The sequence below is a fragment of the Microtus pennsylvanicus genome, chromosome 2 (genome assembly GCF_037038515.1).
Source record: "Microtus pennsylvanicus isolate mMicPen1 chromosome 2, mMicPen1.hap1, whole genome shotgun sequence".
NCBI classification, from domain to species: Eukaryota; Metazoa; Chordata; class Mammalia; order Rodentia; family Cricetidae; genus Microtus; species Microtus pennsylvanicus.
Genome location: NC_134580.1, coordinates 99,255,629 through 99,272,533, shown reverse-complemented (window position 1 = coordinate 99,272,533; position 16,905 = coordinate 99,255,629). Strand labels below are relative to the sequence as shown.

General features: G+C 38.3%; 1 protein-coding gene across 1 annotated transcript in view; it reads left to right on the top strand.

Moving 5' to 3' along the window:
* Positions 1-16,905, top strand: part of Ubr1 (ubiquitin protein ligase E3 component n-recognin 1) — a 129,508-nt gene that overhangs the window by 35,418 nt on the left and 77,185 nt on the right. The window contains exons 5-12 of the mRNA XM_075961904.1: positions 2,402-2,532; positions 7,239-7,377; positions 8,540-8,602; positions 8,832-8,955; positions 9,284-9,391; positions 10,228-10,316; positions 12,370-12,468; positions 14,109-14,266. Of these exons, the coding sequence (XP_075818019.1) occupies positions 2,402-2,532; positions 7,239-7,377; positions 8,540-8,602; positions 8,832-8,955; positions 9,284-9,391; positions 10,228-10,316; positions 12,370-12,468; positions 14,109-14,266 (911 nt within the window). The remainder of the gene's footprint in view (positions 1-2,401; positions 2,533-7,238; positions 7,378-8,539; positions 8,603-8,831; positions 8,956-9,283; positions 9,392-10,227; positions 10,317-12,369; positions 12,469-14,108; positions 14,267-16,905) is intronic.

The following is a 16,905-nucleotide window of genomic DNA, read 5'->3' as shown; positions in this document are numbered from 1 at the left end:
TGAACCTGTTCTGGAAGAACTCCCAATCAGATCAAAACTAGGCTAAGCTCAGAAATGTAAATATTGCAAAGGATAAGGGGGAATAGTTATGATTGTAAGCGGGGGAAAAAAAACCTCAAGAAAATTAACCAAAAAGTAATGAGAACCTACAGTAGACTTTACAAAGATCTCTAGGTTTTGTTTGTTAGTATGCTGTTGTTCTTTGAGATAAAGAGTTTGTCTAGTCCAGGCTGGCCTGAAACTTAAATCCTTCCAAGCATGGCCTTCTAGTCACTGGGATTGTAGCTGGTTACTACCATGTACACTGAAATGAACAAGCTACAACAAATTGCCTGCTTTTCTATTTAATATATTTGACAAATATTTATGAATGGCCATATAAACAATACCTTTTAGGAAATGTAACAGAAGATATTCAATTCATTATGATAGAAAAAAATATAATTTGTAGGTAAGAGGGGAGGGGAAAATAATTGTGCTAGATTTATTCATTTACTTGTTCATTTGTTATTTGTTTATGAGCCACTCTTGTATAGACCTGCCTGGCCTGGAACTCACTGTATAGACTAGGCTGGCCTTGAACTCAGAGAGATCAGCTTGACTCTGCCTCCTAAGTACTAGGATTAAAGATGTGTCTCACCACGTCCAGAAAGGTAGCTTTATTTTTAAAAAAACTGAATCCGGTCCCAAATAATCTGACCTTGAAAATTTTGGCTTTAAAATTAGGTTGAAAAAGAAATAAATATTCTGAAACTGTTTATCTGGGGTGAGGGAAGGATGCTTTGAGTAGCACATCAACTCCTGAAACATCGTGTATTCAGTATTGAATTCTCTCTGCTTTGATGAATGTAATGTTCATACTCTACCAGCTACATGGAATTTTGCCAAGCTTAATGGAGAATCACCAAGCTTACCCATGCTGGACTAATAATACTGGTAGCTAGTTGTGTAGCCTTTAAAGAGAGGCTCTTTGCTATGCATGTAAAAGTAGTTTCTTTCATATTTCTGGTTAATTGTTAATTTTCTTGTTTTAGTAGTTGGTTGTTTTCATTAGCTTCTGGTTCTTTTGTTCCAGTTGAGTTTATTTCTAAGTTGCAAATGCTTTTCTTGAAACATTCCTTCATAAGCATCAGATATTGTCCATGAACTCAGTTTCTGATGCATGCTGGAAGCAAGAGTTTCTTTCTTTCAACTCTTCACCTAAGAACACTTGTATGAATGGTTGGAAGAAAATGTTGAGGGGAGAAAAGGTGAGTGGGAATGTTGTCTTCTAATACTGATACCAGTACTGTTGACATTACCTCTTTAACAAAGACGTCTGGACAGAAAAGGTGACATGTTGAAGAGGGGTTAAAACTAAAATTATAGCGCATTGGTGAGAAGACAAAGTAGGTGTTAAAAAAAGAGAGTAGGTCGGTGGTTTGGCCAATTATCCATCTTAACCATACTAAGAATACGCTTTAGCTGTATATAATTATACTCACACTGTTATGTAATAGAATTCAAGCTTTTTTGCCCCCTTACAATACTAAATCTCTGTACCCAGTAAACACTGAGTCCCTCTTTTCCCAGTCCTCAGCAGTCGACTTTCTACTCTCTGTTCCGCAGTTGTGCTACTGTACATACTGGGCAAATCACAAAAAAATGGTTCTTTTGTGGTTGGCTAAGTTGTCATTTTTCTTGTCTTGTTTTATGGTGCTGAGGATCAAACTTGGCTCACAATAGGCAAAAGATTACCACTGAACTTCACCTCGGCCCCATTTCTTATCCTTTGTCATCACTGCTTCCTGTGACTACTTCCAAAGCTACTATGAGAGTTGTTTTTATGTGTCTAGAGAGACAGCTGTGGATACTGGCAACCAAACTCTTTTATTTTTAGTTATGAGCTTAGCCTTTAACTGCTGAGCCATTTCCCCAGCCCATAAGAATAGTTTTGTTTGTTTTGGTTTTGGTTTTTTGAGACAGGGTTTCTCTGTGTAGCTCTGTCTGTCCTGGAACTAGCTCTTGTAGACCAGGCTGGCCTCAAACTTACAGCGAACTACCTGTCTCTGCCTCCCGAGTGCTGAGATTAAAGGCGTGCACCACCACTGCCTGGCTCAAGAACAGTTCTTATAAATTATAAAGAATAGACAGTTGTTGCATAGTATTATTATAATGAAGCTATTCATAAAGACAATGAAGAGTATTCACAGGGGAAAGTATTGATAAAAGGTACTCCACAGTCTGTGTGTTTCCTTCTGTCATCTGTAACTCTACCAAGAGCCTATGAATTCAACTTGAATTGATTCCTAGCGGATATTGTAATGAACTCACTGAATGATTATTTTAAATACTTAACATTATCTTCCTTATCCATTTATTTGGATACAATCTCAGTATATTTTATTTTGTTTCCTCACAGACCTTGAATTGCCCATTGAATGAAGAGGTGATTGCTCAAGCCAGGAAAATATTCCCTTCAGTGATAAAATACTTTGTAGAAATGACTATATGGGAAGAAGAAAAGGAACTGCCACCTGAACTACAGATAAGGTGGGAGCTGTCAGAAGCCACAGGCTTTAGTGGTGGCTCTCTGTATCTGTAGCCCTTCCTTCCTGTACTAGGGCTTGTACATACAAGGCAAGTGCACACTGTTGAGTCACCTCCTAAGAAGACCCCCTTCCTCCCGCCCGCCCTCTCTTCCCTTTCTTCTTCCCCTCTTCCCTCCCTCTCTCCCTTTCTCCTTTATGTTAGAACTTATTATTATTTTGGAATAGATATAAGCACAACTATTTTTTAGAATAGTTTTTTCTTTTTTTCACTTTATTTTTTTAAAAAAGAAAACAATCTTTTTTCATTTTACAAACCAATCTCAGTTCCCATTTCCTCCCATCCTCTCATTCCCTCTACCTTCCTACCCCCCCCACCCACTCCCCATCTTACCTCCCCATGAGCTGGTAAGGCTTTGAGGAAGGACCAAGGCCCTTCCTGCTGTTTCTAGGCTGAGCAAGTTATCCATCCAAAGAGAATGGGTTCTAAAAAGCCAGTACAAGCAATAGGAATAAATCCTGGTGCCACTGCCGGTGGCTCCACAATCTGCACCAGCCTACAGCTTTCACCCACATTCAGAGGGACTAGTTTGGTCCTATGCTGGTTCCTTCCCTGTCTGGCCGTAGTTGGTGAGCTCCCATTAGCTCAGGTAGACTGTTTCAGTGGGTGTAGCCATCATGGTCTGGACCTCTTTGCTCATACTCTAACTCCTCCCACCCTTCAACTGGACTTTGAGAGCTCAGCTTAGTGCTCTGCTGCGGGTCTCGGCCTCTGTTTTCCTTTAGTTGCTGGATGAAGTTTCTATGGTGACATTTAAGACATATTCATCAGTCTGACTACAGGGCAAGGCTAGTTCAGGCACCCTTTCCACTATTGCTTAGGGTCTTAGCTGGGGTCATCCTTGTATGGATTTCTGGGAAATTTTCTAGTGCCATGTTTCTTGCTAGTCCCACAATGGCTCCCTCAATCAAAATATCTCTTTTCTTGCTCTCCATCTCTGTCCTTCCTCCATCTCTACTATCCAGTTTCCTCAAGTTCTCACCCCTTCTCCCCTCCTCCTCCCCTTCCACTCTCCCTTCTCCCCCTACTTGTATGGTCCCAATTTTGTCAGGAGATGTTATCTATTTTCCCTTCCCAGGGGGATCTATGTATGTTTCTCTAAGGGTTCACCTTGTTACTTAGCTTCTCTTGGGTTGTGGACTATAGGCTTGTTATCCTTTGCTTTACAGCTAGTATCCACTTATGAGTGAGTGCATACTATGTTTCTCTTTCTGGGTTATCTCACTCAGGATTTTTTTTTAGTTCCATCCATTTTCATGCAAATTTCAAGATGTCATTTTTTTTTTACCGCTGTATAGTATTCCATTATATACATGTACCACATTTTCTTTATCTGTTCTTTGGCTGAGGGGCATCTAGGTTGTTTCCAGCTTCTGGCTATTACAAATAATGCTGCTATGAACATAGCTGAACAAATGTCCTTGTAGTATGAGTGTGCATCCTTTGGATATATGCCCAAGAGTGATATTTTTGGCTCCTGAGATAGGTTGATTCCCAGTTTTCAGAGAAAGTGTCATACTGATTTCCAGAGTGGTTGTACAAGTTTGCATTCCCATCAGCAATGGAGGAATGTTCCCCTTACTCTGCATCCTCTGCAACATAAGCTATTATTAGTGTTTTTGATCTTAACCATTCTGACTGGTGTAAGGTGGTATCTCAGAGTCATTTTGATGCCAAGATTGGAGTGGGTGTGGGCGGCTCAGCATGGAGTCATCTAAATTTATTATCACCTTGAAAAATGTACAGAGGGGCTGGAGAGATGGCTCAGCAGTTAAGAGCATTGCCTGCTCTTCCAAAGGTCCTGAGTTCAATTCTCAGCAACCACATGGTGGCTCACAACCATCTGTAATGGGGTCTGGTGCCCTCTTCTGGCCTGCAGGTATACACACAGACAGAATATTGTATACATAATAAATAAATATTAAAAAAAAGAAATATGTACAGAGATTGTCTCTCTTGGGAATATTTTCAAAGTATTTTTACTTGAAATACTTAGATACTATGCAGGAGTTAAGTCAAAGAAAAGTAATTTTAAATCTATAAGAAGAAAAAAGCCAACATTTTCAGGGCTTGTTGTATTTATAAGGTTTGTCCTATTTACAGCTGCTAATGCTGGTGCATAAGTAAGTTGCCCTATTTTGATTTTGGCCTGGATCAAGGTCTGGCTTCTCAAAGATATTTGTGAACAGCAGAACCTCAGAATAAACTTCATTTAGCCTGGATATTTAGCTCATCCCTGATCAAGACAAGTTTAATGAGAGATGTTACAATAGCTTTTTCCCTTATGCTTTGGAAATAGTATGCTAGGATTATTGCATCAAGATTTAACTTGTATTTAGATTTAAAAAAAAAAACTCAGCAACTTCTATCTAACAGCAATTCTAATTTGCATTGCCATAGTTGCTTTTAACTTAATAGAAAAAGGAGGAGGCAGAGGCAGGTGGATATCTGAATTCAAGGCCAGCCTGCTCTACATAGCAAGGTCTAGGCCGGGCAGAGTTACATGGTGAGACCTAGCACAAAACAATAAAAAGGGAATTCTGAATATGAAAATGTAGTTCAGGCCTTGTGGGACTATTTCTACTTGTATAGTACTTAAAGATTTACAAAACTACAGCACAAATCCATGCACAAATTTTGTGAGGAGAGATTTTTTTCAGGGAGTTAATTATATAAGAAGAGATAAATAATTAGGAATTTTAGTGACAAAAAAGAATTTTACGTCGAATAATGGTTGTGCACACCTTTAATTTAAGAAACCCGTCTTAAAAAAACCAAAAAAAAAAGGAAAAAAGAAAAAAATTAATAATTTTGGTGACATAAATGTGCTTTTTTTTAAAAGTCAGTATGTCAGTATTGGTCCATAAACTTCTTCTTCTTTTTTGGGGGAGGGGGTGGGATTTCGAGACAGGGTTTCTCTGTAGCTTTGGAGCCTGTCCTGGAACTAGCTCTTGTAGACCAGGCTGGCCTCGGACTCACAAAGATCTGCCTGCCTCTGCCTCCAGAGTGCTGGGATTAAAGGCGTGCGTCACCATGGCCCGGCCACAAACTTCTTGAGGAAATAAAAGTATTGAAAAGTTTTATCTGTAGGTACTTGAATTTCAAATAAATGATAATGGCAGCTGAAACCTTTTAAGAAATTTTCTATCAGTAAATATAATATAAGCACTTCCTAACACAACAGCTGTGCTTGATTGTCATCTATGGGTGAGAAACACAGATTGGCCTTCTAGCCCCTCACTGCTTATTTGTGTTGTGACCATGTGCACCCCTCTAGCCCACCTGAAACTCTGCTTCCAAACTGTAAGGGCAGTGAAAGAATCTTCCCCTTAGAGGGTCAATAGGATTTTTGAAAGCCATATTATAGGAGATTTAAAGTTGATGATATATAATCGATAGCCACCGTTTTTACAGATTGCATGAGATTCTCACAAAACTCTGGAATGTTAGACATTATTCTCTTCCTAGAGTTAGAATAGGCACTGTTCTGTCGCAAATCTGAAGTCAGAGGCCTGTCTGAGATCCCAGAGTCAAAGTGGGGGTGCTGACATTTTACACACTGGAAAAAACAAGCCAACCAATCCACCTTTCCCTCATGAAACTATAATGCCAGTATCTCTTAAGATTGGCTTTTTATTTAGATGTCTGCCTGTATGAGTGCACCATGTGTGTGCCCACAGAAGCCAGAGGATTTTATAGGAGATGCTGGGAACTGAACTCATGTAGAAAATCGAATGTTATTTCCCTATAGATAGTGCCCATGTTACTACAAGACGGTATGCTTCCTGGGAACTGGGCTGAGAGACTTAAAAACACACAGAGAGACAGAGAGAGAGAGACACGGACACGGGTCATCCTTGATACAAGAATGCCAATGCCCACTTTATTGTGCTCAGGGGCAGCTTATATGGATCCTTATCCACGCCCAGCTCTCGGGATCTTTCAGCTGGCAGACTTCATCAGCCTGCCAACAAGGTCTCATGCTCAGAGCAGATGCAGGCACAGGTGTTTTGCTCAGTTCACTCCAGTAGGCAAAGGGTCTAAAGGAAGCAAAGAAAGTCGAGGGACCAGGGATCTGCAGCTCCCAACAAACTCGGGTCCTCTACAAGAGCAGTATTTGTTCTTAACTGCTGAGCCATTTCTCCAGCCCAGAGCATCAGGTCTAGTATCACTTAAATAGAAAATGAATACAAAAATAAAATCTGGTTATCTATCATTGCCTATTTAAAGACTCCAAGCACGTTTCTCCCTTTGTCAGTGTGTGAGTCAAGCAAAAGTTTAGAGTGGTATTTAGGACCAGCTGCCGATAAGATGAGACTTCAGAAAGTTGGAGAAAAGAAAAACACTGAGGAAGTAATACTTAGTGATTTTGTTTCAGTTTTTGGAGACAAGGCATCACAGAGTGTTATCTAGCCGTGTCTCAAGCTTGTGGACACAACTAGTTTTTTTGCCTGAGCCTTTCAAGTACCTGTGTACCTGCATTTCTTGCTGGGATTCTTTTTTAATTCCATAGCACTGTACTATTTAAAATCATATCATGTATCAATATTCATGTTATTTCCCTATAGATAGGAAATCGCATGGTGCTGCTTTAGAATACAGGGCATTTTGTTTGCTTTACTGTCTGAATATATGTTTTTTTCTAATAGGGAGAAAAATGAAAGATACTATTGTGTCCTTTTCAACGATGAGCACCATTCATACGATCATGTGATATACAGTCTACAAAGAGCTCTTGACTGTGAGCTCGCAGAGGCACAGTTGCACACCACTGCCATAGACAAAGAGGTTCGTGATCACCACGTGAATTATGTTGCTGTCTTACATCCATTTCTGGCATTCAGGTGCTAACTGCTTTTTTAAAAGGTGGTTGGTTTATTATAGACTTAAAGTTGGTAGCTGACTTCTGGGCATGAATTAACTGTTACCGTCCTGAACTCACAGGAACTGATTACCTGAACTGGATTAGGTCTTTCAATGTAGCATCATGGATAGGGGAGGAGAGTGTGAGCCTCATTCCTCCCTGAGGACTATTGCCAGTTAATGGTTGCTGAGGGAAGGGCTATCATTTTTTCCAGTGATATTGTCACTAGTAAGTTGTCCATAGTCCAGTAAATAACTCCCTATCCTCCATCATTCAAGCAGCTATAATTAAACTCCAGTGAGTTACCAAATAGAAAGACACAAAAGTAGGAAGGATTTGTTTGGAAGAAGGGTTTTAGTACGAGAGGGAGGGGGGTGAGAAAAGATAACGGTATTGAAGTGACGCAAATTCATTATATACATGAAATTGTCAAAGTTTTTTAAATTAAAAAAAAATTCTGTCTGGCCATAGGATCTGTCATCCCCTATGCTAGCCTGATAAATGTTCTTTCATTGAACTACATTCTTTGTCCTGGGAGGTGTTTTGTTTTGAGACAGAGTTGCTCAGCCGACCTTAAGCCCAGCCAACCTTAAGCTTGATGTGTAGCTGAAAACAATCTTGAACTCCTGATCCTCCTGCTTTCATTTCCTGAGTTCTGGGAGTAAGAGGAATGTGGCAGCCTTACTGGTTTAAACACACACACCTGTGCCTTTATTTTCTTTTTGAGACAGGGTTTCACTGTGTAGCTCTGGCTATACTATACCTCACTATAAAGATCAAGTTAGCCTAAAAAATCATAGACATCTACTTGCCTCTGCCTCCCAAGTGCTGAAATTAAAGGAGTGTAACACCATGTCTACCTGGTTTAGCCCTTTTTGAGTCTCATTATGTAGCTCAGGATTTCCTTTCAATTTGAGGTCTTCCTTCCTCCTGGTTGTTGGAGTCTAATGACATCATACCTTGATTTTATTCTAGCATTTAAAACTTGTAGACAACAAATGATTCCTACTTGGCCGTTCTTTAGTGTGTTACTTGCTGATTGTGTTACCATCCCACTATCCCATTCTCATTTCCACCTACAACTAGGGTCGCCGGGCTGTCAAAGCAGGCGTTTATGCTGCTTGCCAGGAAGCAAAAGAGGACATAAAGGTAACTTTCTGAATTATCTACAAAGAGAATTTCAAAAGGCAATGTAGATTTATTTCTAGGAGCCTAAGTAGAAAGATAAAAGATTTTATTATCGCCATGGTTGGTGTCATGAGTAAAAATAAATAGGTCTGGGAACTTGGAACTTGTGGGCTATGCGGCTCTTTTATGAAGTATAGGTTACTTAAAGCACAGTTTAAATGCTTCTTTTCACTCCTCCTGTTGTTTGTAGAGTCATTCAGAAAATGTCTCTCAGCACCCGCTCCACGTGGAAGTGCTGCACTCTGTGGTTATGGCTCACCAGAAATTTGCTTTGCGCCTTGGCTCTTGGATGAACAAAATTATGAGCTATTCAAGTAAGCATATACACTATTTATCTGATTTCTAATTAACTATTGCATTTTATAAAAATATGTAAATATCTTTGAGATTTCTTCTTTCTTGGTCAAGTATCCATTTTGATTGATTTTTTTCAGGATTACATTTCAAATGTATAATACAAGTTTGTTTTCAAATGAATAGTGTCTAATAACATCCTTTATTGGCTCTTGAGTCTTTGATGACATGATTATTCTTGACATCAAACATAGCAAGGTTAATTTTAATCTTTTCACATATTATTATTTGAACACTTTTAGGAGAATATCATATGAAGAAAAATAACTTGTTTTCCTTTATTTGTAGGTGACTTTAGGCAGATCTTTTGCCAGGCCTGCCTTGTAGAAGAACCTGGCTCTGAAAATCCCTGTTTTATAAGCAGACTAATGCTCTGGGATGCAAAACTTTATAAAGGTAGGTAGACCTCTACTTGTAGTACATCAGGAATCAAGGGGGAGATTATGGCTTCATCACAGGATCCAGGTTTTCCCTGTATGAAGTCAGTTACTGATCACAATCTTGATTAATGTTATATGTGAAGGCAAGGTTAACCAATTTCATTTTTCTTGGTTAAAATTCAGAAATACTGTCTTTTAATAATAGTGCTTTTCATTTAGACAGAGCCAGTTAAAGTATAATTAATAAGATTCATGTAACAATGCTTTTAGGAAAGCTATGTTTTCACTATAAAAATACAAATGGGAACTAGAAAGTAAGTAAAAGACGAGAGTCTAAATAAAGGTGTGGAAAAGGTACAGTGCAAAGCAGTTCTGAGAGGAGCAGTAAAAACTGGTGAAATGAGGGCAGAAGTGGCTCAGAGATTAAGAGGGGCCACTGATCTTGCAGAGGACCCAAGTTCCGTACTCTGTACCAAACTTAGGTGACTCACAACTGCCTGTAACTACAGCTCCAGGAGATCTGACTTCTTTTTCTAGCCTCTGTATACATACCCCCTGCCACCTACACATAATTAAGAATAAAATAAGTCTTAAAATGTGATTGAAAAAAATGGTTTGGAAAGAATAAAAGGTAAGATGGAGTGATGAGAGAGGTACAGAAAAGAGATTGATGGTTTTTAAAATTAAATTTAGAATTAAAAATTGTGTTTTTAATTCATGATATTAAATATTACTGCATATTTGAAGCTATTAGCATGGTAATAAAAACAAACCACCTCTATTATTTCTAATGCCTGTAATAATTTGTCTGTCCTGGTAATGCCCTCACCTCTGTTCCCTGATGATCTACAGGAGCCCGTAAGATCCTTCATGAACTGATCTTTAGTAGTTTTTTTATGGAGATGGAATACAAAAAACTCTTTGCTATGGAATTTGTGAAGGTAATTGCTGTTTATAAATACCAGTAAATATAATTTTTACAAATGAAGTAATGGAAGCACAGTTTTAAATGGAACTCATCTAAAACATTTTTATTAATTTCTTCACTAAAAATATATTATTTTATATTACATAAGTACTTTTACAAATGATGGTTGGTACAACGCCGACAGCAGTTTTAGAGAAAGACAGTTTCCCAGGGCCACGCAAAGGCAGGTTATTACATTCATACATGCATTCATCCTTCTTTGTCTTTTTTTTTTCACTTGTCCTTTTTGATCATTTATTTGCCTGATGGTAAAATTACTACAAAAATAGAAGTGACTGCTTAAGGGAAGAGCAGGAAAAAGGAGCTGATGTGCATGTGACAGAAGCAGGAAGTACCAGACCAGTAATTTAACTGCGATTAAAAACACATAGATGAAATTAAAACTCTCTTATGTTGCTTTATTGATCTGTTCCAGGTGCCATACATTGTTATGTCTTTTTGCTTATCATCCATGTAACATTGCAAGGATACGCAGAATGGGGAGTTTTTTTATTTTGCCTTACTTAAAAATATACCATAAGTATTTATTGACTCCTTTTGATTTTTTTGAAGATTTACTTTCTTTCATTTTGTGTATATGGGTATTTAACCTCTTTAACCTGTATGTCTGTGTAATATGTGCCTGCTGCCCACAGAAGCCAGAAGTGGGTGTTAAATCTCATGGAATTTGAGTTATAGATGACTTTGAGCCACTTTGTGGCTTCTGGGAATGGAACCTGAGTCCTTTGGAAAAACAACCAGTGCTCTTAACCACTGAGCTATCTCTCTAGCCCTCCTTACCCTTTGGGGACAGGGCCTCACTTTGGCATCCTGGCTAGCCTTAAACTCACAGAGATCCGCCTCCCTCTGTTTCCTGAGTGCTGGGGATTAAAGGTGTGCACCACCACTGTCTGACAACTCCTTCTGATTTTAATTTTCAAACAGTTCTGAGAGACTTAGGACAGGATAAAAGTAGAACCAAAACTAGAGCTGAAAGCAGAGAGGGACAATGGCAACCTTCTTTAGATTTTATAAGTAGATATTTAAAAACTAACATTTAGGGGCCAGAGAGATGGCTTAAGAGCATTTGTTCTTCTAGAGGACCTGGGTTTAATTCCTAGCACCAACATGGCAGCTCACTCCAGTTCTGGGGGATCTGATGTTCTCTTCTGGCCACCACAGACACTCCTAGATAGGCAAAACACCCATAGCACATAAAATGATAACTAGTATTTAAAAAGTATATGCATGTCTTCTTTGGAAGTGATGATAGCTGAAGATGCAAATATTTTCTAAACATTTTAGAGATAAGTTTACTGGGCCTACATAGACTGAATATCTAATCTGAAATGAAATTTTATTCTATTATAGAAAAGCTAAGCTTACTTAGATGAAATACAGTTTTTGTACAGCATGGTTTCCTCTTAAACGCTAGGATTCTGGTGAGAAAAATTAAATAGGTAAATTGTTTGCAACTCTGTTTATATATAAATGATGCTTGATACTTGGTAGGTGTGGTGCTGCCTTTGATCTAACACAGCAGGGCTGGTTTTCACCACTGTGCACAAAAAAATATTAAGCCCACTCTGCTTGAGGATTGACTGAATATGAGTGTTTGGCTTCCTGCTTTATATAAGTTGCCAAATACTTTTAATATATCCAGCTCTATACTGTTAAGTAGAAACTGTCAAACATTGCCATAGGGCTTTTCTTTTCTTTTTTGTTGTTTGTTTTGTTTTAAGAAAGGGAAAACTGCACTATTACACTCTGCCATGATTTTCACCTGTGTATTTTGTTTTTAAAGTAAATAATCTTTCTAACTCTGTTAGATCACAGTCATTTAATTCATATTTTAGTATTCTTCTGTTTCTTGCTGTCTACATTTTTGTTGACTATGATAATGATAAACAGAATTATATTAACTCATCATCTTATGAACTATGTCACACTTGAGACAGTTATTAAAACTTAGAATGTAAAGGTTTCATCTGTGATCCAAATCAGCTCTCCTCTTCCATCACTTTCAGTACTATAAACAACTGCAGAAGGAATATATCAGCGATGATCATGACAGGAGCATCTCGATAACCGCACTGTCTGTTCAGATGTTCACTGTCCCGACCCTGGTATGTATGAGATTTTCTGAGTAAAACTTGCTCTGCTTTTCAAGACTTTTACTTGATGTGATATCAAATTGAAACGGTGTGATAATCACAAAGTTTTTTTTAAAGATTTGCTTATATATTAATTATACCGTATGCTGTCTGCATGTATGCTGCAGGTCAGTAGAGGGCACCAGATCTCATTATAGATGGTTGTGAGCCACCATGTGGTTACTGGGAATTGAACTCAGGACCTCTGGAAGAGCAGTCAGTGTTCTTAACCTCTGAGCCATTTCTCCAGCCCAATCACAAAATTTTGCTACTTTCATTTGGAAAATTTAATACTTCTGTGGTATCTATCTGTGTAATAACTCTAGTGGTACCCAGGGACAAAATAACCGGAAACTACCCTTGTCCAAATGGTCTGATCTTTACGAGTGACGTTCAAAGGTGATTTCTCACTCTCTGGAGTGTTGTTATTTCAACACCAAAATCTTGCAGTTTTAAATTTTGCCTTTCTTTTGTTCTTTAGTTATTGTTTTTTGGTGGATAGATGCATTAAGGTAAGAACTGAGAAGGGAGAGTGTGCCCAGCAGTCCCTGCTGTGAGGTGGTGCTGGTCTGGGAGGAAAGAGGATTCTACTTTCCTTTTATGCTATTTTCTTCTTTCTTCTTGAAAGTCTGATTAGCTATTCCTATTTTCCCATTTCAAAGGGCCAAAGGAAAGGATAGGGAAGAAAATTGAATTGGAGTGATAGAGAAGTACCATAATAGATAACAATATGATAGAGGTTGTAAAAGGTGTCTTTGTTTTTCATTGCTCATGGTATGATTACAGGTGATAAATGTTTGTTAGACAATCGGTGGAAGAGGCTTGCCATTCCTACATAGGTATTTTCTAGCTACTGAGAAAAGAGGAGTTTTACTTTAGATACTAATTTCCTCGCTACGAGTATAACTCAGTGGTATAACACTTGCCTGACATATACAAGGCTCAGTATTTGATCTCCAAAACTGAGCATAAAAGCAAAACCTAAACCCTAGAAATTAACTTCTGAAGTAGCTGCTGTTCTTTAAAAACTAGGGATTGGTTTTAATGTTCAATAAACATTTATTAAGCTGACCACGGTAGCTCATGCTTTTAGTTCCACCATTCAGGATGCAGAGGCAGGTAGATCAATATAGAGTCATGGTCAATCTGGTCTACATAGTGAGCACCAGGCCAGCCAAGGCTGCATAGTGAGACCTGCCTCTAGACAAACAAACAAATAAAAAGAAAGAAAGAAAATGTAATTTAGCATTTGTTAAAAATTATTTATTTCTGACCTGGCATGGTGACAAACGCCTTTAATCCTGACACATGGGAGGAAGCAGGAGAATTTCTGTGAGCTCAACGCCCGCCTGGTCTATATAGCAAATTTTAGGATATTCAGGACTAAAATAGAGAGACCCTGTCTCCAAAGTAAAGAAACAAACAGATTTACTTAATGGGCATGCATTCTTCAACTGAGGCAGAAAATTTTAAGTTTGAAGCCAGTCTAGGCACATAGTGAGATGGCAGTTTAAAAAACAAAATGAAATACTGGTCAACCAAATGAATGAATAAATTAAGTCCATTACTATGATGAGTTAATGCTAAGACGATATTCTTGAAATATTCTGCAGGCCCGACATCTTATTGAAGAACAGAATGTTATTTCTGTCATTACTGAAACTCTGCTAGAAGTTTTACCTGAGTACTTGGACAGGAACAATAAATTCAACTTCCAGGGCTATAGCCAGGACAAACTGGGAAGAGTATATGCAGTAATATGTGACCTAAAGTAAGTGGTTGGAGTCCAAAGGTGAGGGCATCTGTTAAACACAATGTACTTACTTGCTCTGTCATACAAGTAAACATTTGCTCCTCTTGGTTATCTAGGATTCTCATTACCATCATGGCAAGCACAAAGAAATTTGACTGTCTCGTGCTAATACAATTGGCCTCCACATCTGTGGATCCACCCAACAACCTGAAAGTAAATAACAAGAAGATTGATTCTGTACTGAACATGTACAGATTTATTTTCTTGTTTTTATTCAGAACACTGTAGTATAACAAGCGTTTATAGAACATTTGATTTAGGCGCATGCCTTTAATCCCATCACTCGGGAGGCAGAGGCAGGGGGATCTCTGTGAGTTCGAGGCCAACCTGATCTACAAGAGCTAGTTCCAACACAGGCTCCAAAAATACAGAGAAACCTTGTCTCGGGGAAAAAAATGCTTTGTATAGGTATTAAGTTTTCTGTGATGTATGTAGGTTGCTTTCAAATACTTTATCATTTTATATATTTTGGAAGTGGGGTTCTGGAATCAGTCCCCAACTAGTAACACAAGACTTCTGTAAATGTCTTCAGCAAAGTCTTACTGAGTTTAAAACCAGCTGAATGAAGAAGGTGCTGAGGACAGGCCTGTCAGTGTACCTGGGCTATCAAATGACTATCCATTGTAATTTCCACTCTTCTGCTCATACACTTCATGGTTTTGTTCCTCTTATGTTCTCTCAGTTTCCAATAATCTGTGTATTTTTCTTTTTGATTCCTTTTTTGCATATATACCAGCCTACTGATATTTATTCCCTAATTAAATTTTTTCTCCCTTGAGAGAACTAAACATTTATTTTCACACTAAAATTGGGGAACTACAGAAATCATTCAGTGTTTAAGGGCATACTACTCTAGGAGAGGACCAGGATTCATTTCCTAGTACCTACATCAGGTCGCTCAAAACCACCTCTAACTCCAGCTCCAGGGGAATCTTGCTGTTAATCTCATCTTTGCAGGTACTTACAGATACTGTACACACATGCACCCCACATACACATAATTGAAAAACATTTTAAGTCTTAAACTAAAATTAGAATCACATGATAGAACATATGATTAAAATAAATTTCCATTTAGTTTAGAAATGTTGAATGTTGTAAGAATTCTGGTAGATCAACTATTTAATAAATCATGAACTTTTAAAAAAATTTTTTAGTATATGTTAGAATAAAATATGTACGTAGTTTGCTGTTTTCAAAAAAGCTCTAAGGCGGGACTGGAGAGATTGGCAGTTAAGGACGTTTGCTTTTCTTTCAGAGAACCCAAGTTTGGATCCTAGTACTTATATCATGAAGCTCATGACTGCCTCTAACTCCAGCTCCAGGGAATCTGGAGCTTCCACAGGCATCTGCACTCATGCATATAACCATGCACACACACGCACGCATACACACACACACACACACACAGTCACTGCATACACACACACACGATTGGGAAAAAGTTTTATGTACTTCTAATGACTATGGGGTATAAGGACGGCAAACAAATGGGCTTCTAGTACAATTTAAAAATAGTTTAGTCTGTTTAAAACGTAGGTTTAAGAATTCAGCTCAATAGTTAGTGTTTGCCTGGAATATCCAAAGCCCTAGATTTGATCCCCAGCCCTGAAAAAAAATAAATAAATGACAGGTATCTGAAAACTCTACAGTGAATTGTTGATTTTACCAAGAGAAATTCAAGATTTTCTCATTATCTTATTTTATTATTATGTCATTGTGGCATATAAATTTTTTCTTTAGAGTTTAGTAAATTGCTCTGTCATCACACCTCTAGTATAAGTATTGGTGGTGGATGTCTTAGTTCGGGTTTCTATTGCTGTGAAGAGACACGATGACCATGGCAACTCTTTTAAAGGGACATTTAATTGGGGTTGACTTATAGTTTCAGAGGTTTAGTCCATTATCATCATGGTGGTGTACAGGCAGATATGGTGCTAGAGAAGGAGTTGAGAGTTCTGCATCTTGATCTGCAGGCAGCAGAAGCTACTGTGGCACTGGTCATAGCTCGAACATAGGAGACCTCGAAGCCCACCTCCATAGTGACACACTTCCTCCAACAAGGCACACTTCCTCTAACAAGGCCACACCTCCTAATAATGCCACTCACTATGGGGGCCATTTTCTTTCAAACCACCACAGTGATTAGCATGTATCCATTGCCACTCAGATTTGTTTCTTAGCAAATTATGCATAATAAATCATGCAAAATACAACTTCCTAATGGCTGTGCTTGAAGTGACTTGTTAATTCATCAATGAGCCATGGTCTACTGTGCCATATTCTCACAACTGAGTTATTTTAGAGAAAGCTAACATAATTGAAGTAACCTACTCAACAATTCACTCTCAAAAGGGTCCTGTGAAATTTGTTAGTAGTTCTCATGTGGTAAGGAACTTTGCTTATACCAACTTCATTTTAATATTGCAACATTCTTACAAAGTAGTTGGTGTAATCTTGGCTTGTAGGTTATAATTATTTGCCTAGGTCACAATGATATTACGTGTGGAACTGGGATTTTAGACCTGACTGTCTGTACTGCTCAAATTTCTTTTACAGCATCATGTATCCTCATAGTGTATAGACATTGACAATGA